Source organism: Euleptes europaea, chromosome 2, assembly GCF_029931775.1.
Source record: "Euleptes europaea isolate rEulEur1 chromosome 2, rEulEur1.hap1, whole genome shotgun sequence".
NCBI classification, from domain to species: Eukaryota; Metazoa; Chordata; class Lepidosauria; order Squamata; family Sphaerodactylidae; genus Euleptes; species Euleptes europaea.
Genome location: NC_079313.1, coordinates 10,599,311 through 10,624,190, shown reverse-complemented (window position 1 = coordinate 10,624,190; position 24,880 = coordinate 10,599,311). Strand labels below are relative to the sequence as shown.

At 48.9% G+C, this 24,880-nt stretch overlaps 1 protein-coding gene across 1 annotated transcript in view; it reads left to right on the top strand.

Moving 5' to 3' along the window:
* SEMA6B (semaphorin 6B) overlaps positions 1-24,880 on the top strand; it is a 57,190-nt gene that overhangs the window by 5,902 nt on the left and 26,408 nt on the right. The window contains exons 3-9 of the mRNA XM_056844320.1: positions 6,470-6,530; positions 11,446-11,508; positions 19,001-19,102; positions 20,656-20,746; positions 21,938-22,057; positions 23,655-23,743; positions 24,533-24,750. Of these exons, the coding sequence (XP_056700298.1) occupies positions 6,470-6,530; positions 11,446-11,508; positions 19,001-19,102; positions 20,656-20,746; positions 21,938-22,057; positions 23,655-23,743; positions 24,533-24,750 (744 nt within the window). The remainder of the gene's footprint in view (positions 1-6,469; positions 6,531-11,445; positions 11,509-19,000; positions 19,103-20,655; positions 20,747-21,937; positions 22,058-23,654; positions 23,744-24,532; positions 24,751-24,880) is intronic.

Sequence of the window (24,880 nt, the reverse complement as noted above, 5' to 3'; positions counted from 1 at the left end):
ACCCGGAGAAAATGGCCGCTATGGCAATTGGACTCTATAGCATTGAAGCCCCTCCCCAAACCCTGCCTTCCTCAGGCTCCGCCCCAAAAACCTCCTGCCGGTGGTGAAGAGGGACCTGGCAACCCTACTAGCTGGAGATCTCCTGCTATTACAACTGGTCTCCAGCCGATAGAGTTCAGTTTTCCCAGAGAAAATGGCAGTTTTGGCAATTGGACTCTATGGCGAAGTCCCTGCCCTCCTCAAACCTCACCTCCTCCTGCTGCGCCCCAAAAACCTCCTGCCAGTGGCGGAGAGGGACCTGGTAACCCTATACACGGGTGTTCTGTCTCCTCCTTTATATCTACCGTCACAGCCCAGACGTCAAATAAAACAGATCTCCTGTCGCACCTCGAAGACGAGCAAAAAATTTTATTCCAGCAGAAGCTCCCGTGAGTTCATCGGAGACATTGACGCGAGTTCTGACTCATAGAAGCTTCTGTTGGGGAAAAAATGTTGTTGGTATTTCGGGTGCCCCTAGACACCTCTGTTTCATTTTGCTCCTGTGGATGAATGTTGCTGCCTCTCCGGAATGATCGCATCCACCCACTAGGGTTGCCAGCCTACAGGCGCGCCCTGGAGATCTCTCCAGACCACAGACATCAGGTCCTAGGAGAAAATGGCTGCCTTGGAGGGCAGACACTATGTGACACTATGACCCTCTCCAAAGCTAGGGCTGCCAACTTCCAGGTGGCACCTGGAGATCTCCCACTATTGCAACTGATCTCCAGAGGACCAAGATCAGTTCTCCTGGCTGCTTTGGAGGGTGGGGTCTATGCAGGGTTGCCAACCTCCAGGTACTAGCTGGAGATCTCCTGCTGTTACAACTGATCTCCAGCCCATAGAGATCAGTTCTCCTGGGGAAAATGGCCGCTTTGGCAAGTGGACTCTATGGCATTGTAGTCGCTCCCCTCCCCAAACCCCACCCTCCTCAGGCTGCACCCCAAAAACCTCCTGCCAGTGGCAAAGAGGGACCTGGCAACCTGAAGTCTATGGCATTATACCCTGCTGAGGTCCTTCCCCTCCCCAAACCCTGCCTTCCCCAGGCTCCACCCCCAAAATCACGTATTTCCCAACCCAGAGCTGACAACCCTACTCCAAACCCCTCCCTCCCCTCCCTCTGCAGGCTCTACCCCAAGCCCTACCAGCTACATTTGCTCCCCCCCCCATTCCAAACTGCACCATCCCATGCCATGTGTTTTATTCTCCCAAATAAAGCCTGACTCTGCCTTTCTTCCCCCATTGGGCCACCCTCCCTTCAGATTTTCCTCTTAAAATTAAAATATTGGCATTGGCTGACTGCCTCTGAGCATGGGAAGCGAGCGAAAATAAAGAAGAAGAGTTGTTTTTTATATGCCGACTTTCTCTACCACTTAAGGGAGAATCAAACCAGCTTACAATCACCTTCCCTTCCCCTCTCCTCCCCTGTGAGGTCGGTGGGGCTGAGGGAGCTGTGGCTAGCCCAAGGTCACCTAGCTGGCTTCATGTGGAGGAGTGGGGAATCAAACCCAGTTCCCCAGATTATTGTCCGCCGCTCCTAGCCACCGTTCTTAACCACTTCACCACGCTGGCCATCAAAATGCCTTGAAGGATTCCTAGCATAAGGTGGTTTCCGCCACTCCATTCCCCCCCTTTGATGTAGCAGGAAAGCAATTCCTTTCCAGAGGGAATTTCCTTGGGTTTCCCTCCAGCATATGTATATATTTCTTCTCCATTTCTCCCTCCATCTCCTCCCCCCCACCTTTCAGGCTCTGAACATCATAAATCTCATTCGGGGTATATAATTTTTATCTATTTATGTCTTTAATGGGACTTTTAAACTCCGGGCTGCGCGGATGGGATGGCGGGGTAATGAAGCAGGGCCGTGCCATTAGTAAACAGAGTTTTCGGAGTTCCGCAGCTTCGGCTGTCTGAGTGGAAGAGCTGCTTGGGACTTCCCTTGTAGGGAGTTTTGGGAGGCATGAAAACTTGGCTACCTGGTAGGTGGGGTTGCCAACCTCCAGGTACTAGCTGGAGATCTGCTTTTACAATTGATCTCCAGCCGACAGAGATCAGTTCACCTGGAGAAAATGGCTGCTTTGGCAATTGGACTCTATGGCGTTGAAGTCCCTCCCCGGCCCAGACCCTGCCCTCCTCGGCCTCCGCCCCCAAACCTCCCACCAGTGGCGAAGAGGGACCTGGCAACCCTACCAGTCGGCCTTTCTAGTGGGGAATGAATGTCCGAGGGCAGGAGGGTCCCCCCCACTAGGATCCTCCCTTGAAAACTAGAGATGAGAGAAAATGTTCCTTTTTTTTTTTTTTTTAAAGCAGGCAATGGCAAAATACGGGAAACTAATGGCATTTGTTCATTTACATTCCCAATTCTTTTCATTACCCCAATGAAAATAACAAATGGATTTGTTTCATTAGTGTTTAGAAACTAATGCACATTTCTACAAGAAATGCCCAAGGCGGTTCTTAACTCCTGTAATTGTCCTCCAGGGTTGGTCTAGGATCTATTTTCAAAGCCTGGTTTTAGACTTGAATGGGTGGAAGAAAGGCAGTGCTTCAAAGCACATACAGGGCAGCTTCTCCTCACCGGTAAATAACCAGAGGGTTGGGACAGACGTAATATTTCCAGTGGCGCTACTGTCTATTGTTTCATTTTTATTTACTTCCTTTATGCCCCCCGCCTTTCTCCCCCAATGGGGACTTAAGGCCGCTTACATCATTCTCTGCTCCATTTTCTCCTCGCGACAACCCTGTGAAGTAGGTTAGGCTAAGAGACTGGCCCAGGGTCACCCAAGCTTCCACATCAGAGTGTGGATTCAATCCTGAGTCTTCCAGATCCTAGCCCAACACACTAACCCAGGGGTCCCCAATGGGCTTGCCAACCTCCAGGTACTGGCTGGAGATCTCCTGCTATTACAACTGATCTCCAGCCGATAGAGATCAGTTCCCCTGGAGAAAATGGCCGCTTTGGCCATTGGACTCTATGGCATTGAAGGCCCTCCCCTCCCCAAACCCCTCCCTCCTCAGGCTCCACCCCCAAAACCTCCCGCCGATGGCAAAGAGGGACCTGGTAACCCTAGTCCCCAATGTGGTGGGCTAGCACATGTGATGGGCTAGCCAATGCGCCCATGGACATCTTTGCTGGCATCCACCAAGTGTTTGTAGGAAGTGGGCAGGGCCAGGTAGGGCTTTTGCCCATCAAGGCTCCTGATTGACTGTGGCAGATCTGATTGGCTGCACTGACTTTTAAAAATGTTGCTATGGCAGCAGCTGCCACCACAGCACAAGGATCTGCACCGTGTGACTGACGTTAAGCTGTGGCAGCCATTTTGTGGCTGGCTCCGCCTCCAATGGCAGCCATTTTCATGCTGCATTTACCACGCCGTATCAGAATTCCGAATGTGCCCGCAGGCTCAAAAAGGTTGAGGACCACCACCACCACCCCCGTTCTAACCACTACACCACACTGTCGCCAAGAGGTCCCCCACAAAATACGAGCATGTTTTCCTTCCGTCCTTGCAATGTTTGTCTCTCTAGCAAGACGATTGCCAGGTCAGCTCCTACATTTTATCCTCGCCCTCAGGGCTGCAGGGTGTCCGTCCATCTTCTTTCTTCTTAATTCCTTAAATCATCACAAAATCTTTTCTAAGCTCATCCGTCTTGTTTTGTGTGTGTGTGCGAGCAACGACAAATCTTCTTGAGGAAAAGCTGCATCCAAGATTGCAGTAAGGGTGACGCTACAAGTGCTAGCCCGTCAGTACTGCCCATTGCCAGTTTTTCCTACGTACATAAAGAATGATTTGTTTCTATGTACTCCGTTTTGGAAAGGAAGAGGTATGTTTTCAAGTGAATCTTCCTCAGGTACCACCAGCACTTGCCTATTACAAAATACCTTTAAATGACTAAATCTATACCTTAAGCAAACGGGATCTGCCTGAAATAAGCTACTTAAAGCTCGTTTTGGATAGTGCGCAAATTTGCGCAGGCTTCTTTTGAGCTCCGCGTCTTCTTGCGCTCCTGATGATTTCGCTAGAAACACAATGAGTCCTGAATAAGGACCCAGAAGCACTGGGAAACTACATTTTCCAGGAGTCTTGGCACCCACAAGGCTCCCATTGATGCCCACAGCCACCTTTATGCGCTCAAGAGAGCCAGCATGGTGTAGTGGTTAAGAGTGGTTGTTTGGGGTAGTGGACTGTTATCTGGAGAACCGGGTTTGATTCCCCGCTCCTTCACATGAGCGACGGGTGCTGATCTGGTGAACCAGGTTGGTTTCCCCATTCCTCCACATGAAGACATCTGGGTGACCTTGGGCTAGTCACACTCTCTCAGCCACACCTACCTCACAGGGTGTCTGTTTTGGGTATGGGGAAGGGAAGGAGATTGTAAGCTTGTTTGATTCTCCCTTAAGTGGTAGAGAAAGTCGGCATATAAAAACCAACTCTTCTTCTTCAATTCTGAATTGGGCTCACCTAAGAAAAAGAGGAGCCCCGTGGTGCAGAGTGGTAAGCTGCAGTACTGCAGTCAAAAGCTGCTCACGACCTGAGTTCGATCCCAACGGAAGTTGGTCTCAGGTAGCCGGCTCAAGGTTGACTCCGCCTTCCATCCTTCCGAGGTCGGTGAAATGAGCACCTGGCTTGCTGGGGGTAAAGGGAAGTTGACTGGGGAAGGCACTGGCAAATCACCCCATAAAACAAAGTCTGCCTAGCAAACGTCCGGATGTGATGTCACCCCATGGGTCAGGAATAACCCGGTGCTTGCGCGGGGGACCTTTACCTTACTTAACAAAAAGAGGAAACTTTGAGCTCAGTTGAGATTAGGCTCATAGTTTGGTCATTTTAAGTGCAGGTTGGTTCTGGGCTCCACGTTTTGTTGTTCTCCTGAAGGGATGATGTCACTGGAAGTGTGTCGCGCCCTTACTTAGAACCCAGAGGCCCTGGGGAACTGCATGTCCTAGGAGTCTTGGTTTCGGCAAAGCAGTGGGTGGAAGGCCGGGGACAAGGTACTTATGAGCAGAGCCTGAACTTCAGAGAGGCCCGGACTCAGCTGGTAATTATCCTCCAAACTGAGGACTCTGGAGCTCCCCCTCCTGGCCAGTAGTTGCTAGTAGAACAAATAGACTAACTTGATTGTGAGGAGGAGGAGGAGGAGGAGGAAGAAGAAGAAGAAGTTGGTTTTTATGTGCCGACGTTCGAAGCTCGAATGCTAGGCTTGTCGACATCTTTTTTTTGGACGAGTCCGCTGCTTTGTGACCAGTGGATGAGAAGGAGGAGGAGGAGGAGGAGGAGGAGGAGGAGAAGAAGAAGAGTTGGTTTTTATATGCCTACTTTCTTTACTACTTAAGGAAGAATCAAAGTGGCTTACAATCACCTTCCCTTCCCCTCCCCACACCATGTGAGGTAGGTGGGACTGAGAGAGTTCAGAGAGAACTGTGACTAGCCCAAGGTCACCCAACTGGCTTCATGTGGAGGAGTATCTCAATCTTTATTAAAACAGTCATAGACCAGGACAACTCTTTACAATTTACCACCATAAACCCTTTAGTATTGCACGCTACCCACAGGTTTACACAAATTGTAAAATAATTATTTGCACAGTTATTAGAAACTACACTACAAGTTAAAATTGTTGGCACACCAGCGTTCTCAACAGCATATGACAGACTCTGCGGGGCCCCGCACAAAACTTTGCAATTTCTGCTGTAACCTCTATGAGCAACATTTTAGTATACCCTAGACATGAATGGCCAGGATGCCTGCTAAGCCAGGGGGAGATGAACTTAAATTGAGCCTCTTGGTATAGTGGACAGCGCAGTAGAACATGCTCCGTTGTTTTGATTTCCCTTAAAACACAGGGACATACCCTATCCTCCAAGGGAACCTTTCTGTGTGTCCAATCCAAAACCGCTGAGGGAAGAGCTTGGCATCTAGCAGGGGGGAATGCTTTCCTATATCTGAAAATCTCTAGTTAGAAGAGATAGGCAGCAGGATCTGTGGAAGAGTGGGGAATTGAACCCGGTTTTCTAGATGAGAGTCCACTGCTCGTGTGGAGGAGTGGGGAATCCAACCCGGTTCTCCAGATTACAGTCCACCGCTCCTAACCACTACACCACACTGGGTATTGAGGGGAGAAGGTAGAAAGTGGGACACGGTCTCCAGTCAGACTGCCGGCCAATTTTGGGGGGGGGGGCACCGATCGCTGGCGGCTTTGGGCCGAGACGAGAGCAGCTGGGTCGCAATGAGTCCTGCCTCTTGCGTTGCCAATTTAAAAGCCATCAGCAGGCGGCGGGGATCTGTGTACAAAACCTGGAGCACGCACGAATGAAGTCGGGCCACCCTTGGCTTCGTAATCCGAGAAGGAAGCTGTTCCCATCTTCCTCTCCCTCTCAGTGTGACTCTGAATTATGTGTTTCCCCCCCTCCCCTCTTATTACCTTCCCTCAGGGATAACTTGTACCGTATAAGCCTGGAGCCTTCCACAGCTGGAGAGATGCGCTATCATCAGGTGAGTGCCGAGCGCTGGAGATGGCGCTCCCCATATTCCACAGCCCCCCCTCCATAAGCACACACGTTGTTGTTCAGTAAGGCAAGCTGATATACAATTTTACAAAGGTTGTTTAAGCATGGGAGTTTTACCTGAGGTCCGTTGCTCGCTGGACCCACGCTTTCCTGTCAGGCATCTATGCACCAGCAGTCTCCAAGTTCAAATCAGGAAGTGTTTGAATCCCCGCCCCTTGAAATACTGCTTCGTAATTGGCTGTAGTGAGAGAAAAGCCCCCCTCTCCCCGGGAAACCCAATTGCCGCATAAAAAAGCACATTAAGAGCATTTTAAGAACAAAAACAAAAACTGAACTATTTGAAAGTAAGGGGCGGAGAGAAACCCAAGCTTCATTTTTAAAGCCGTCTGCTCAGAAAGAACTCCGAAGAAGCAGGAAGTATTTGAATCCCCAACCCTTGACATGCTGCTTTGTAATTGGCTGTCTGCTTGCTGTGAGAGAAACCAAGCTTCTGTGTCCCACACTTTGCGTTATGCATGGGGATTTCAAGCGGGCTGAGCTCAGGGGAGAGGGAAGAATTGGGTTAATAGAGGAATGGAAAGTCCCGGGATTTGCAAGGGCTGGCAGCGAGGTCATCTGTAATGGAGGGAAAACTCATGCATAACTCCAAGGAACAACCAAGACAGACAGCGGTGGGGGGGGGGGGACACATGAGTGAAAGTACCCATGCATAAACAACCAAAGTCTTTGGGCAAACGTCTTTCCTTCAACAGCCCGGCAAGGTAGGTCAGGCTGACAGAGAGCGACTGGCCAAGGTTACCCAGTCTGAATGAGGAGTCAAGCCTGGGTCTCCCTAGTCAAAGCTGTAGCAACTACACCATGTTGTCTTTCCATTGGGGGATTCCCAGTCTCCACCTATGGGGGAAGCTCTTAAACATGTGACTTGACATGAGAGCATGCCTGGCCGCTGGATCGCATCGCTAACCAAGGAGAAGAGAGAAAAACCTAGGATGGAATTTTGTTGAGAGCAACTGGTTGCATGTGTGGCCATCCCAAAATAAATTCTGGGAATTGTCGAGTAAATCGGGGAGAGGGATGGACTGGGGGCATGAGTAGGGTTCCCATCTCCAGGTTGGGAAATACCTGAAGATTTTGGGGGTGGAACCTGAGGAGGGCGGGGTTTAGAGAGGGGAGGGACTTCAGTGCCATGGAGTCCAATGGCCAAAGCAGCCATTTTCTCCGTGGGAACTGATCTCTGTCACCTGGAGATCAGTTGCAGTAGCGGGAGATCTCCAGCCACCTCCTGGAGGTTTAGCGAACCTAAAATATACAAAAAATTACCTATGCTGTACAATGGATATTTTCAATAAGAAACAACAGCACGAGGCTCATATGCAATGTTAAAGTCCTATGTTTACTCTTGAGTAGAAAACAATTATTTACTCTTGAGTAGACCACAATTTTTACTTTTAAATTTTTATCTTTACTCTTGAGTAGATTACAATTCTTTACTCTTGAGTAGACCACAATTTTACATGTGATTAATTCATTACACTCCTTTGCATGAAATAATATACAATTGATGACTACGTACAAACAAGATTCAATACACACGTATAATCAAATCTCTCCAAACGCAATATTTTTTTAATAAATTTTTATTATTTTATAAGACAAACAAAATAGGAAAAAAAAGAAATACAAAACATAACATAAAAAATACAAAAAGTACCAAAAGAGCACATTGAACAACAATCAGAATTACATCAAATAATATAAACTGTAAAATACATAGTGCTCTAATATCCACCACCCACCTTAACAATGTGTCTCCAAACACAATATGAAATAACTGCAAAACTTAATGCAGGAAAAATTCTTGTATGGCTTAATTAAGGAGCACGGAGCCCTGTGCCCCCGCCAAGATGGTATGTTGAAAAGAGAAGACTTGGATAGAATCGGACTAGTCCAACATCCAGATGCTACCTCTAGATTAGTGTGCGTTTCGCCAAAGAGACTACTTCATCAGTAAGCTGGTCTCCGTATAATTTCCCAGCAAATTGCCAACATGCAACGCAGTTTTCATGGCGAATTGCCAGTATTCAACCACTTCACACAACGCATAGTTAAATTGTGGAACTCCCTGCCCCAGGATGTGGTGATGGCTGCCAATTTGGAAGGCTTTAAGAGGGGAGTAGACATATTCATGGAGGAAAGGGGTATTCATGGCTATTAGTTAGTCAGATACTAGTCATGCTGCATACCTATTCTCTCTAGTATCAGAGGAGGATGCCTATTATATTGGGTGCTGTGGAACACAGGCAGGATAATGCTGCTGCAGTCGTCTTGTTCATGGACTTCCTAGAGGCACCTAGTTGGCCACTGTGTGAACAGACTGCTGGACTTGATGGGCCTTGGTTTGATCCAGTAGGGCCTTTCTTATGTTCTTATGTTCAAAGGGTGAGAAGCACCTCATAAGATTCAGACCACCAAAACCTCAATGGGTTCCAGATTGGCAACTTTACTCCTAAGTAGGGGCGGAGGGCCACCCTGGCGTGGATCCTATGAGCTTATCTGCAGATGCAAGAGAGGGAAGGGGTCCTCCCGCCCTACGATTTTCCTCCTCGCTGCACCCCCGTGGCTTTTGTCCTCACCGTCCTCATAACCTTTAGGGGGAGATACCTCCCTCTGACACCAGTGGAAAACCTGATAGGATCCAACCGATAAGAACATAAGAAAAGCCATGCTGGATCAGACCAAGGCGCATTAAGTCCAGCAGTCTGTTCACCCAGTGGCCAACCAGGTGCCTCTAGGAAACCCACAAACAAGACAACTGCAGCAGCATTGTCCTGCCTGTGTTCCACAGCACCTAATATAATAGGCCGGCTCCTCTGATCCTGGAGAGAATAGGTATGTCGAAGGCTTTCACGGTCAGAGTTCATTGGTTCTTGTAGGTTATCCGGGCTGTGTAACCGTGGTCTTGGAATTTTCTTTCCTGACGTTTCGCCAGCAACTGTGGCAGGCATCTTCAGAGTAGTAACACTGAAGGACAGTGTCTCTCAGTGTCAAGGGTGTAGGAAGAGTAATATATAGTCAGAAAGGGGTTGGGTTTGAGCTGAGTATTGTCCTGCAAAAGTAATGTGCTAATCATTGTCCTGTAAGTATCAAGATAACGTGCTAATGAGGGTATGGTATGTTAATATGGAACCATTGTATCCTGAAGTGATTTGTTAATGTGTGTAATCCATGCAGATTAGCTTTGGATTACACACATCAACAGATCACTTCAGGATACAATGGTTCCATATTAACATACCACACCCTCATTAGCACATTATCTTGATACTTACAGGGCAATGATTACCACATCACTTTTGCAGGACAATACTCAGCTCAAACCCAACCCCTTTCTGACTATATATTACTCTTCCTACACCCTTGACACTGAGAGACACTGTCCTTCAGTGTTACTACTCTGAAGATGCCTGCCACAGTTGCTGGCGAAACGTCAGGAAAGAAAATTCCAAGACCACGGTTACACAGCCCGGATAACCTACAAGAACCAAAGAATAGGTATGCATCATGACTAGTATCCATTTTAACTAGTAGCCATGAATACCCTCCATGAACATGTCCACTCCCCTCTTAAAGGCTTCCAAGTTGGCAGCCATCACCACATCCTAGGGCAGGGAGTTCCACAATTTAACTATGTGTTGTGAGAAGAAATACCTCCTTTTATCAGTTTTGAATCTCACCTCCTCCAGCTTCAGCAGACGACCCCACATTCTGGTATTACAAGAGAGGGAGAAAAGCTTCTCCCTGTCCTCTCTCTCCAAACCATGCATAATTTTATAGACCTCTGTCATGTCTCCCCTTAACTGCCTTCCTTCCAAGTTAAACAGCCCTAAGTGTTTTAAAGGTAAAGGAGCCCTGTGGCACATAGTGGTAAGCTGCAGTACTGCAGTCCAAACTCTGCTCACTACCTGAGTTCGATCCCGATGGAAGCCGGGTTCAGGTAGCCGGCTCAAGGTTGACTCAGCCTTCCATCCTTCCGAGATTGGTAAAACGAGTACCCAGCTTGCTGGGGGTAAAGGGAAGATGACTGGGGAAGGCACTGGCAAACCACCTCGTAAACAAGTCTACTTAGTAAACGTCGGGATGTGACATCACCCCATGGGTCAGGAATGACCCGGTGCTTGCACAGGGGACCTTTACCTTTTAAAGTGTTTTAACCGCTCCTCATAGGGCAGTTGCTTTAGTCCCCAAGATACCGAAAGTGTTACATGCTCTCTCTGATCCTGAGAAGACAGAATGACTATCCAGATTGCCTTTTTCAGAGGTTGAAATTCCACATCCATTCCATGGGAATTTTTTATGTTGTTCTGTTCAAATTACATTTACTTCACCCATTATGCATTAACCTGCCCTGGGGAGGGGAGGGTTTTGGGGGTAAACGTATCGACCTGTATTTGGATATGTATTACCCTTCTGGAGATGTTCTGAAAGTGTGGATTGCCACATGTGCCAAAGGTGTAGTAAGCATGCACATCTAAATGTGCATTATGCACAGAGCCACACGAGATTCACAGTCGTGCGTTGGGGGAGGGATACACGTTGGATATACATTTGGCTCCATATCCTCAGAGCACAGGTCGCCACGTGTATCAAAGACACCGAAAGCATGCGGCAAAATACGCATCATGCGCACGACTGCACAAAAGTTCCCAGAACTTGGCAGGGGATGGGGGGGGGTCGTTGGAAGGACAGGGATGGGAATTCAAAGCTACAAAACCTGATAGAATGAGTGACATTCATCTACCCCTTGCCAGCATGGTAGAATAATTGACTGTGTGGTTTTCAAGGCTGCGTATTCGGTGCCTGGCTCTCCCTGACTCATCTCTTATTGTCTGGTTTTTGTGCAGAAGCTGACATGGAGGTCAAATCAGCATGATATCAACATCTGCCGAATGAAAGGAAAGCACGAGGTAAGTGCAGGGCAGGCCCCAGTGCGCAGCTGCCGGGGGAAGAAGGGTGCCAGGGGTGGCATCCCGATTTTGCGTACCCGCCGGCCTCGCTTTTGGATTTGCAAGAGAAACAATAGCCCCAAGTCTTTTCAGTTTTGCTCCAAGGAAAGGTGGGCTCGGCAGCTTGGATAATCATAGATTCGTGAAGTGGGAAGGGACCACCAAGGTCATCTAGGGTGTGTGGGGGAGGTAGTTGAGAATTTCCTACATTGTGCAGGGGGTTGGACTAGATGACCCTGGTGGTCCCTTCCACCTCTATGATTCTATGAGCCCCAAGGAAATAAATGGGGGCTGGCATAGTTCCTACTCCCATTCATTTTCATGAGCCTGTGCAGGCAAATGTTCCCATGAAGGTGAGCACTCTTCGGTTCAGGATGCTTCCAAAATTCTCCACATCCTAATTTCTCTCTGGATTTTTTAGTTTTGAATTACTTAATCTCTTCCAAGCAGAAACATTAGAAATCCTCCATTTTAAAATGTCTGGATCTTGTCCAGTGCGCTGTCCATACGCAGCTGAAGAAGAGTTGGTTTTTACATGCCGACTTTCTCTACCACTTAAGAGGGAATCAGACCGGCTTACAATCACCCCTCCCCACAGCAGACACCCTGTGACATAGGTGGGGCTGAGAGAGCTGTGACTAGCCCAAGGTCACCCAGCTGGCTTCATGTGTAGGAGTGGAGAAACCAACCCGGTTCACCAGATTAGCGTCCACCGCTCATGTGGAGGAATGGGGAATCAAACCCAGTTCTCCAGATTAAAGTCCACCGCTCCAAACCACCGCTCTTAACCACTACACCACGCTGGCCACAACTCTTTGCTCCCTTCGTTCATTTCCATTGTTCTTGCCCTGCGCTGACCAAACACGTTGTTTGAATCCTGCCAAGAGAAAAATCAGTCTGGACTGTGGAGGCAGAGCTGCGCACTGTTGTATTAAAAAAATGTTCTGTGCGGTGTTTGGCCAATGCACAGGAACACATGCAGAGCTGTGCACAGGAACACAGGCAGAGCTGCGCACTGTTGTATTAAAAAAATGTTCTGTGCGGTGTTTGGCCAATGCACAGGAACACATGTGCGCATCAGCGAAACAACATCTTCATATTCTCCGTGCGCTTGCTCTTCAAGCTTGCTCTTTGGCTGTCTTGGCCGCTTTTCATGGTGTGCAGAGAAGGGAGAAAATATAAAGGGCATCGAATGCTGTGCTAAAATCGATTGGAGAACTACTTGTTGAGCTAGAATTAACAGAGTGCTACTGCCAGAACAGTCAAGGAATTGAACCAGGGAAAGCAACCTTGGTTGCAATGGTGGAGTGAATTTAGGAATTTCATCGGTGGGGTTGCTGGCTGCTCCCAGAGATCTTTTTCTCCAAGGACAGGTTGCCATTCCCCACCCACCCCCAAGCTAATTTGCAGCTGGTCTTTGGGTGAAAACGCATGGTCGCTTTAGCCTTCTTTATTCCCTGTTTCAGCCAGGATTCAGCCAGGATCGAACGCACATATAGTCCTGAGCCAGACACTCCTTCTTGGTCACACTGGATCGCATCCGGGTGTTGAGAACCTCTTTTGCAAATCTAGCTATAGAGTTTGCAAAGAAGCCCAGTTCTCGGAAGGATTTTGCCCTTTTCCTCCCTGCTATTATAGCTTGGAATAGGTTTTGCTTCTCGCTTGTGCGAATCGGACCCGTGATTCCTCATTTTGGTGCCAGTTTTCTTTCTCCTCTCATCAGTCTCCCCCGCCCCAAATAATACGCATGCCTTTTTTCAAAGTCACGTCAGCATTCTACGCATGCAGAGCATCTCAGTGACAAATGGTTCACACGCGTCATACGAATTGCCTGCCCAGGACTAGCGCATCGACAAAAGCCAAAAAGTGGAAAAGCAAAACTCCGGGTAAAGCTCTCCGCGAATCTGCCAGGAGGCTAAGTAAGGAATGTTTGCTCATGTCTGTGTGACATGCGCTCCCCGCAGCTGCGAGGCGTCTGCACACATTCCTCCCCAGCTGCAAACACCAGCCCCTTGAGATCCCAGGATCTTTTCGGCTGGGGTCCCGAGTCCTCCAGGCTCCCCTGGGGAGCCCCAGAGCGTTGCCTCACTCGCAGTCCGGGGAGGCGTTAATAGAATCTGGAAATTGGATTTCTCACCGATTATGAGATGTGTCTGTTACGATCAGCAGACCGGAAATAATTAATTACAAAACCAATTATACCAGCCTCCTAATAAATCACATTTGATATAAAATGTTTGCTGGGAGTTGAAAGGAGACAAGGATGTGAAGCATGGCGTGCGACTCCCTGCAGGACGCCAGCGTGGACCACCCAGTAAAGTTCCCTGGGAAGAGGGGGACGGACAGGAGGGGGAGAGAGCAGAGTTTAATTTGCAAAAGAGCCTCTGCCGTAGGTTTGCTAGGTCCCTCTTCACCACCAGCGGGAGGTTTTTGGAACGGAGCCCGAGGAGGGCGGGGTTTGGGGAGGGGAGGGACTTCAACGCCATGAAGTCCAATTGCCAAAGCAGCCATTTTCTCCAGGTGAACTGATCTCTATCGGCTGGAGATCAGTTGTAACAGCGGGAGATCTCCAGCTACTACCTGGAGGTTGGCAACTCTACCGGTGGTTGTCTGGCAGCCTTTCTTCCCAACCTAGGTGGGTTGAGGATGGTTGCGGCAACTCGGTGATGAGCACGAAACACTGCACATGCTCAAAGTCCCCATTTTCACCATTATTGCACTCAGGCAATGCCCCCCAGGCCAAACACAGAGCTTATTTTCACCATTTCCCTTGGGGGCCACAACACAGGGCCAAGTGTTGGGTATTTTTTCTGCCTCGCTTTTAGTACACCAGCGTGGTGTAGTGGTTAACAGAGGTGGTTTGGAGTGGTGGACTCTAATTTGGAGAACCGGATTCTAATCTGGAGAACGCTTTTTAAAAGTATTCCTTATGTCCCTTGCGCTTGGGATTTCTCTGCATGTATGTGTGTGGCTGTTCACCTGTGGGGTTGCCAACCTCCAGGTACAAGCCGGAGATCGCCCACCATTTCAACTGATCTCCAGCCGATAGAGATCAGTTCCCCTGGAGAAAATGGCCGTTTTGGCCATTGGACTCTATGGCATTGAACTCCCCAAACCCCGTCCTCCTCAGGCTCCGCCCCAAAAGTCTCCAGGTATTTCCCAACCCAGAGGTGGCAACCCTAACCACCGGCGGTAGCTGTTTCGTAGCTGCCTTTGCCTTCGGCAGTGGCCATTTTGCGGCTGTGCCCACCACACGGTGTCAGAATGCCAAAAGTACCCACAGGCTCAAAAAGGTTGGGGACCTCTGCATCAAATGAACCACATGAATAAGCACCGAAAATTCACTCAGTGAGGATGTGCTTACGGTTTTTCTTTGTTGTCTTTGGTTGTAGGGTTGCCAACCTCCAGGTACTGAATTACAAAAACAGCATGTAGACTCAATTTGTATGCAGTGAATTTACTTAACACAATATCAATTAAACCTAAATACTAAACACTATTTCTAATACAAAAACACAAAAACTTATAGCCTATAGACAAATAAACAAACAATACAAAAATACAAGGAAACAAGAACGTATACAAAACTCTCAAATTGGGAGCCTGACGATTCCCTCATAGGGGTATTCAATAGAAATGTTAGGAGACACAATGTCCTCTACCATTAACTCAATGTCGGGGCTAAATTAGCCCAAAGTCTATAATTTCTCAAACGTCAAAAGAAGAAGAATAAGATGAACAAGGCGTAGCCCAGGAGCAGGGACCGGGCGTGACCCAGGAACGGAGGCCACCTCCGGATCAGGGTGCGTTTTGCCGAACCCGGCTTCTTCAGTTAAATATGTTTCAAGCAATTTTGCTAAGACTTAACATGTTCACGGGTACAAAGACCTCACGAATATAGAAGACCATCAGACCTCTCTGGGTATTAGGTTCCTTACTGAAATGCCAGGTCCCTCTTCGCCATCAGCAGGAGATTTTGGGGGCAGAGCCTGAGGAGGTTTGGAGAGGGGAGGGACTTCAATGCCATAGAGTCCAATGGCCAAAGTGGCCATTTTCTCCAGGCAAACTGATCTCTGACAGCTGCAGATCAGTTGTAAGAGCAGGAGATCTCCAGCTAGTACCTGGAGGTTGGTGACCCTACCGGTGGTGAAGAGGGACCTGGCAACCCTACTTGGTTGGGTCCGGCCCGAAGGAGATAATGATTATTTATTTCTGAAGCACCAAAGAAATTGCCTGGCCGTTGGCCTCCTGGAGCGTTTCCGGTTGTTTAATCCCCCTTGCACCCAATTCCTCTTGGAGGTTCTCATTTGAAAGAGCCTGTTCCCCTTCCCCTTTCCAAACAACCACCATCCGCTTGGCATGGCTAAAGGTCCCAGCCTCCCAAACAGGGCTGCGTCCCGGCGCCTCTTTTATCAGCAATGTGTTTTGGGGTTATTGTTGTTCTCTTTAAGCAAAAAACGGCTGGGTTTTGTTGTCCAAACGAGGGTGTCAGAAGGAAAAGAAAGGCAGCTGCGGAGAATTTTTTAAAAAATCCGACTTGCTCTTCCTTCCCCCCCCCCCCGGCCTGCTCAGAAACCATGGAAACCATCAGGAAAAAAATGATTCTTGGATAAGAGCAGAGGAAGACCAACAATAGCAATACAAAGGCCTGCTCTAGAGTAGGCGTGGGGGGAAGGATGGGTGGTGAGTCTTGTGCTGGAAGGCCTTGATCCAAACCTCTGGGTGGGGGGGACATAAGAAGGTGTGTGTGTGTGTGTGTGTGTAAAGTGCCTTCAAGTCACAGCCGACTTATGGCGACCCCTTTTTTGGGGTTTTCATGGCAAGAGGCTAACAGAGGTGGTTTGCCAGTGCCTTCCTCTGCACAGCAGCCCTGGTATTCCTTGGTGGTCCCCCATCCAAATACTAACCAGGGCTGACCCGGCTTAGCTTCTGCGATCCGACGAGATCAGGCTCGCCTGGGCCATCCAGGTCAGGGAGTAAGGAAGTTTAAACTGATGTTGTAGGATGATGGAGAATTATACACCTTCCCTCCCTGCTCCCATCTATCCGTCGTGGTGTAGTGGTTAGGAGCGGTGGTTAGGAGCAGCGGACTCTAATCTGGAGAACCGGGTTTGATTCCCCACTCCTCCACATGAGCGGCGGAGGCTAATCTGGTGAACGGGGTTGGTTTCCCCACTCCTACACACGAAGCCAGCTGGGTGACCTTGGGCTAATCACAGCTCTCTTAAAGCTCTCAGCCCAGCCTACCTCACAGGGTGTCTGTTGCGGGGAGAGGAAGGGAAAGTGATTGTAAGCCAGTTTGATTCTTCCTTAACTCGTAGAGAAAGCCGGCATATAAAAACAAATCCCGTGGGGAAACCAACCTGGGAAACCACCCTGGGGGGAACCAATCTAGTTCACCGGTGGGGAAACCAACCTGGTGGGGAAACCAACCTGGTCCACCAGATTAGCCTCCGCCGCTCATGTGGAGAAGTGGAGAAACAAACTCGGTTCTCCACAACAGAGTCCACCCCTCTTAACCGCTACACCATGCTTTCTCTCAACTGTGATAGCGGGAGGTCTCCAGGCCCCACCGGAGGTTGGGAGTCCTCATTTAGGGGGATATGGGGGTACAGGGGGGAGGCTAGGGTTGCCAGGTCCCCCCTCTCCTCCAGTGGGAGGTGTTTGGGGTGGAGCTGGGGCGAGGATCACGGGCACGACGCGATCACGCCACTTCCGGTTGACAGGCAATTGTCCGCCAATCCAAGCCACCTGGCAACCCCCTAGGCCGGGAAGCCAGAAAGTGTCATTCCATGAGGAAGGCTCCAGTTGCAGATTGTTAGATCCTATCTGGTGTATGGACACTCAGCTCATGTATAAATGCTCCAAGCTTATTTATTAATTCAGAGAGCTGCTGTGGTGTAGCAGTTAGGGTGTTGGAATAGGACCTGGGAGATCCAGATTCAAATCCGTACTCAGCCACGAAGCTCACTGGTCGGTCCGGGGCCCGTTGCATTCTCGCAGCCCAAAATACCTCACGGGGATGTCATGGGACTAAAACGGGGTGCGGAAACGTCTTGTCAGCTGACCTGAGCAGCTTTAGAGGAACGTTGGAATAAAAATGCCTAGCTAGGAGAACCATGGCCTGGTTTATGGAGTGAGGGGATATCAGGGAAAGAGGTTGGGGGGTGACATCTGAGTTAGAGCCAGAGCTAACTTAAGTTATTCAGACTCGATGACATCTTTATGACTGGGATACCTTGTACCACAGTAGACAAGAAATCCAGCATCTCCCCATTTAGCAGGGTTTTATAAAAGGAATTTAAATGTTCAGATTAATTGAAGCCCAAAATTGAAAAGGAAAACCTGGATGATGTTTATAAGTAAACCTTATATATTATAAACACCACTTTTACTCAGTCATGAAGAGTGTTATACTGACATATATTTGTATATTTGTATAATGGTAGGATTGTATTCTGGAGTTTAAAGGATTTAGACCACTGAAGAAGGTCATATGGCCAAAACGCGTTTGGTCTCAGTTTTGGTCTAATTGTCTGGTTGTTATTTTGTGCCTGTTTGTGTTCTATGTCCGTATTTATAATAGAAATATAGAAGCTATGGCGGGGCTGTATAAAAGTTATTGATTTTTGTAAGTAATAAATGCATTATATATAATTGCAGAACATCATTTGTACTTAGTATTAATTGTGGTCCTTATGTATTCTCAGCCCCAGAGTACTTAATTTTAGGGGCAGAGCACCCAGAAGGTCCTTTCTATTCCAGGCCTCAGTTCAAGAGACGGGAAAATATCCCCATGGAAGAGTACCCCCCATGCACCCTAGAATCATAGAGTTGGAAGGGGTCACCAGGATCATCTAGTCTAACCCCCCTGCACAATGCAGGAAATTCACAACTACCTCCCCCCCACACATCCTCAGTGACCCCTACTCCATGCCCAGAAGATGGCCAAGATGCCCTCCCTCTCATCATCTGCCTAAGGTCATAGAATCAGCATTGCTGACAGATGGCTATCTAACCTCTTCTTGAAAACCTCCAGGGAAGGAGAGCTTACCACCTCCCGAGGAAGCCCGTTCCACTGAGGAACCGCTCTAACTGTTAGAAAGTTCTTCCTAATGTCTAGACAGAAACGCTTTTGATTTAATTTCAAACCGTTGGTTCTGGTCCAACTTTCTGGGGCAACAGAAAACAACTCGGTACCCTCCTCTATATGACAGCCCTTCAAGTACTTGAAGATGGTTATCATATCCCCTCTCAGTCTTCTCCTCCTCAGGCTAAACATACCCAGCTCCTTCAACCTTTCCTCATAGGACTTGGTCTCCAGACCCCTCGCCGTCTTTGTTGCCCTTCTTTTGGGCACGTTCCAACTTGTCTACATCTTTCTTAAATTGCGGTGCCCAAAACTGAACATAGTACCCCTTCTGGCTCTCATTGCTTATCTTCTCCTTCCCAGGCAGAATGCCGGAATTTTATCAAAGTTCTCCTTCTCCGCAACGACAACATGCTTTTCGTGTGCGGCACCAATGCCTTCAATCCAGTCTGTGCCAACTACAGTGTGAGTACCTGTACCCGGCCCTCACCCAGGTTGCCTTAGCCAGCACTGAAATATGCTTTAGGAGTTTTCTTTGTTATGCCAGAATCAAGGCAGTGTGGAACACAGCACAAAATTTCAGAAAAAGAAAGTAATTAAATGGGGCAAAAATCCAGCTTTCTAATATAAGATCCGAACAGGGACTCGTACAGATGTGCAACAGGGCAGCCTCCTTTGAGAGGCGGCAGTTCGGCTGCCCCATGAATGAGTGAAGGGTCCAGTCACACACAATACAACAAAATTACTCCACTCACAGTGCAGGCTAGCCGAGATCAGTGACTCATGCAGTGATGCAGCAGGTTACCTCCTTTGTGAGTATCTGAGATGCCTCGGAGTTTTAGCGTTAGATGTGAAAAGTCAGTGTTCAGGTTTGAGTAATCAGGATATCGCCGTTTCTGTGTACAGGCATACCTCGGGAGATATTGCAGGTTCGGATCCCTAGGGACACCACATGAAGAGCTACAGAATGAAGAGCACAATTGGAGACCGTTAGATAACAAAATCTCACATGGATCAGAACATGAATTTATTAGAATATACAAGCACACCTTGGAGATATTGCGGGTTCTGATCCAATAAAGCGAATATCGCAATAAATTCGAGTCACACTAATTTTTTGGTTTTCCAGTGCATATAAAAGTTATGTTCTGGTCACCACACCTAAAAAAAGGATATTGAAGAACTTGAGAAGGTGCAGAAAAGAGCAACCAAAATGATCAGGGGGCTAGAGCAACTGCTCTATGAGGAGCAGTTAAAACTCTTAGGGCTTTTTAGCCTGGAAAGAAGGCAGTTAAGGGGAGACATGATAGAGGTCTATAAAATTATGCATGGTGTGGAGAGAGTGGACAAGAAGAAGCTTTTCTCCCTCTCTCATAATACTAGAACGTGGGGTCATCTGCTGAAGCTGGAGGGTGAGGGATTCAAAGCTGATAAAAAAGGAAGGAAGTATTTCTTCACACAATGTATAGCTAAATTGTGGAACTCCCTGCCCCAGGAAGTGCAATAAAACGAGGTACGCCTGGTACACCAAATTTACGGTAAGTTCATGTTTGGAATTGGACACACCTGGCAAAGTTGATAGCTAAGAGATATCTGAGCATAGTTAAATTGTGGAACTCCCTCCCCAGGATGTGGCGATGGCTGCCAACTTGGGAAGGCTTTAAGAGGGGAGTGGACATGTTCATGGAGGAGAGGGCTATCCATGGCTACTAGTCAAAATGGTCATGATGCATACATGTTCTCTCCAGGTTCAGAAGAGCATGCCTATTATGTTAGATGCTGTGGAACACAGGCAGGATAAATACTGCTGCAGTCATCTTGTTAGCGGACTTCCTAGAGGCACGTGGTTGGCCACTGTGTGAACAGACTGCTGGACTTGATGGGCCTTGGTCTGATCCAGCACGGCCTTTCTTATGGTCTTATGAGCACCCACAAGGATTGCGAGCACACTCAGGACTGTTCCACCGCATCATCTTCCCAGGGGTCCCGTTTTACTAACTTGCCTCTCTTTCCATCAGATGGACAAGCTTGAACCCATCGGGGACAACATCAGCGGCATGGCCCGGTGCCCCTATGACCCCAAGCATGCCAACGTGGCTCTCTTTACAGGTCAGTCATGCCCTCCCCCCAAGCGGGGTGAAGGCTTTGGTCTCGGGCATGGGCCCTGTGGTGCAGAGTGGTAAGCTGCAGTACTGCAGTCAAAAGCTCTGCTCACGACCTGAGTTCGATTCCCATGGAAGTTGGTTTCAGGCAGCCGGCTCAAGGTTGACTCAGCCTTCCATCCTTCCGAGGTCGGTAAAATGAGTACCCAGCTTGCTGGGGGTATAGTGTAGACAACTGGGAAAGGCAAGGGCAAACCACCCAGTCTGCCTAGTAATCGTCGGGATATGATGTCACCCCATGGGTGAGGAATGACCTGGTGCTTGCACAGGGGACTACTTTTCCCTTTATGGGCACTTCCTAGAGCACAACCCCCCTCCCTCTGCATGGGCTGAGAGAGTTCAGAGATAACCGTGACTGCCCCAAGGTCACCCAGCAGGCTTCATGTGGAGGAGCGGGGAATCAAACCCGGTTCTCCCGATTAGAGCCCGTCGCTCTTAACCACTATGCCACGCTGGCTCTTGTTCATGTCTACACCTGTGCAAAGGTCCGGGCAGCTCAAACCAGCTGATGCCACGCAGAGGGTAGGCCAGAGAGTAGCAGATGCTTTTAACACAGGGAATAGGGGTCCTGAGCCCACTGAACAGCATTGGGGGGGGGAGACTGCTCCTAAACTCTAGGCCTGTCTAGAGAGCCAGCGTGGTGTAGCGGTTAAGAGCGGTGGATGGGAGCGGTGGACTCTGATCTGGAAAACTGGGTTTGATTCCCCCACTCCTCCACATGAGCGACGGAGGCTAATCTGGTGAACCGGGTTGGTTTCTCTACTGTTCCACGTGAAGCCAGCCGAGTGACCTTGGGCTAGTCACAGTTCTCTCCGAACTCTCTCAGCCCCACGTACCTCACAAGGTGTCTGTTATGGGGATGGGAAGGGAAGGTGACTGTATGCTGGTTTGATTCTCCCTTAAGTGGTAGAGAAAGTCGGCATATAAAAACCAACTCTTCTTCTTCATTCCATTCTAGCGTATCCTGTTTGCCTTCTCCTTTGGCCCTCTTCATGCGCTCTCTCAGTCTCTCTCCCTCTCTCTTGCTCTTCTCTCCGCTCTCTGCCTGCGTGAAAGCCCCATGCGCCGCCCATCAGACCCACCGGGCATTATTAACGACATCCCCTATTCATCCTTCTCCTTTGTCTCCCCTTGACAGGCGGGATGCTCTTCACTGCCACGGTGACAGATTTCCTGGCCATCGATGCCGTGATTTACCGCAGCCTCGGAGACAACCCGACCCTACGCACCGTTAAGCATGACTCCAAGTGGTTCAAAGGTAGGGGGGGGGGGGGTTTGGTTAGACCCGCGTCCCTGACAAGATCTGTGCGTGCCGGAGGGGGAAGAAAATAGGGGCTGGTCAAACATGGGCAAAACCAGTCATTGCATCCTGGCAAAAGCCCTTGGGTGCCTCTCCTAAACTTAGGTTACTTTGAAGCTCAGTGGAACAGGCTTCCCCGGGAGGTGGTGAGCTTTCCTTCCCTGGAGGTTTTGAAGCAGAGGCTAGATGGCCATCTGTCAGCAATGCTGATTCTATGACCTTAAGCAGCTCATGAGAGGGAGGGCATCTTGGCCATCTTCTGGGCGTGGAGTAGGGGTTGCTGGGTGTGTGTGGGGGGGAAGGTAGCTGTGGATTTCCTGCATTGGGCAGGGGGTTAGACTAGATGACCCTGATGGTCCCTTTCAACTCTATAATTCTATGATTCTCTATGACGCTGTAAAAGTGGTTATCTTATGCAAATGGTTTGAAACAAAATACCCTCAAAAAACACCCCCAGTCAATCTTTAATTCAGATTAAAGGAGGGGTGTCGAACTCATTTGTTACGAGGGCTGGATATGACATAAATGTCACTTGGTCGGGGTGGGCCATGCCTCGCTGGACCAGATTGGGGGTGCTGCCTCAACTGGCTCGTGGGCCGGATAAGAGCTCTCAAGGGGGCGAATCCGGCCCGCAGGCCATACGTTTGACCCCCTGGATTAAAGCTCCCCAAAATCAGAAGCGTGGTAAACGCAATTGACATAATTCACAGTGGGTAGCCGTGTTAGTCTGTCTGCAGTAGTAGAAAAGAGCAAGAGTCCAGTAGCACCTTAAAGACTAACAAAAATATTTTCTGGCAGGGTATGAGCTTTCTGAAGAAGTGAGCTGTGGCTCACGGAAGCTCATACCCTGCCAGAAAATATTTTTGTTAGTCTTTAAGGTGCAATTGACATAGTAGAAGCATGCTTTTAATGTTGCAGTCGACGGGGATTTCAAAAGACGGACTGACTGCCAGAATACATGACTGGAAGATTTATAAAACATTAAAAGGGAAGTAAGCTTTGCCGTTGCCTGCCTTGGGCTGCATGTGTTTGAACACACACACATGAACACACATGAAGCTGCCTTATACCCTTGGTCCATCAAAGTCAGAATTGTCTACTCAGACCGGCAGCTGCTCTCCAGGGACTCAGGCAGGGGTCTTTCACATCACCTACTTGCCTAGTCCCTTTAACTGGAGATGCCGGGGATCAAATCTGGGACCTTCGGAGTGCCAAGCAGAGGCTCTACCACTGTGTGTTTATATACACACACACATGTAACATGAATCAGTAATTCAGTTTGTTAATAAAGAAAAAGAAGAAGAGAAGATGATGATGAAGAAGAGTTATCTCTATATGCCAACTTTCTCCACCTTCTCAAGGAAAATCAAACCAGCTTAAAATCTCCTTCCCCTCCCTTCCCCACAACAGACACTCTGCAAGATATGTGAGGCCGAGAGAGCTGTGACTAGCCCAAGGTCACCCAGTTGGCTTCATGGGTGGAGCCTGAGAAAGGCAGGGTTTGAGGAGGGGAGGGACTTCAATGGGTTTGCTGACCCTTTCTCCTTCCCTCCAGAGCCGTATTTTGTCCACGCCGTAGAATGGAAGAGCCACGTTTATTTCTTCTTCAGAGAGATCGCCATAGAGTTTAACTACCTAGAAAAGGTAAGCTGGCTGGTGCATAAGATGGGCTGTATCGGGCTATGAGCGCTGAGCTCTCCGGAGGATCAGGACCACTGGTTTTACTCTGCAGGCCCAGAGAGGGGTATTGCTACACTGGCAGGGAAATGGTTCTTTGTGTGAAATTTCTTTCCTGGCTCCGCTGAGCTATGGGCAGGAGGCAAACGCAGAATCCAGGGGGGGTGGGAACATTTAGCAGGTGTCCCAGTGATGTCCCTGGGGGTCCAGAATGACGACTAACATTCAGGTTGGCCTTTTGGGGCATCCAGGGTTGCCAACGGACCAGAGTGGGGCAGCCCAGCCTGCTCTTGTGTGCTTTTAAATTTCCTTTCCCTTCATTTCAATACCCGTTCATCAATACAATCAGTTTGAAATATCCTATATGCATTTGTTTTTGCTTCCTTGTTTGATTAGCTGGCATCTAGGTCTTCATCTCTTAATTTCTCAGCCCTGTGCCTTTCAGTCACCCCCTACCCAGCCATGCCCTCTGGCTTTTAGATTTCGTCCTGGTCTAGCAGAAGCAACAGGGTGACGGGGAACGCCTGAGCAAGGCCCGGGGCAAATAGGTACACTTTATCTGGGTGCAAGTTCATGACCACAATGCAGTCCAATGATAGCCTTTCGGAAATCAAGTAGACAAGTTTTTGTTTGACAATTCGTGAATGAAATCAAGAAGGGGAATTCGTTTGGCAATGGGTAGACAACCGATGCGCGGGTCCTGGGTTGCGGGTACAGACGCTGACTCCCCCGTCCCTGCTTGTTTCCCCCACGTAGGTGGTGGTTTCGCGAGTAGCCCGGGTCTGTAAGAACGACATGGGCGGCTCACAGCGGGTGCTGGAGAAACAGTGGACTTCCTTCCTGAAGGCCCGGCTCAACTGCTCTGTTCCGGGAGACTCACATTTCTACTTCAACGTTATCCAGTCGGTCACGGACGTCTTCCAGCTCGATGGCCGACCCGTTGTCCTGGCGGTCTTCTCTACGCCTGCTAACAGGTGAGAGTTGAGGGAGGGTTCTGGTGTGAGACGCAACCCTTAGGGCCGGCCCCTGAGACTTGTTTTTAACAAGTGGCCTAGAAATATTGTTGTGCCAAGTGCTTTGGGGAATAGAGGAAGTAATTTGCTT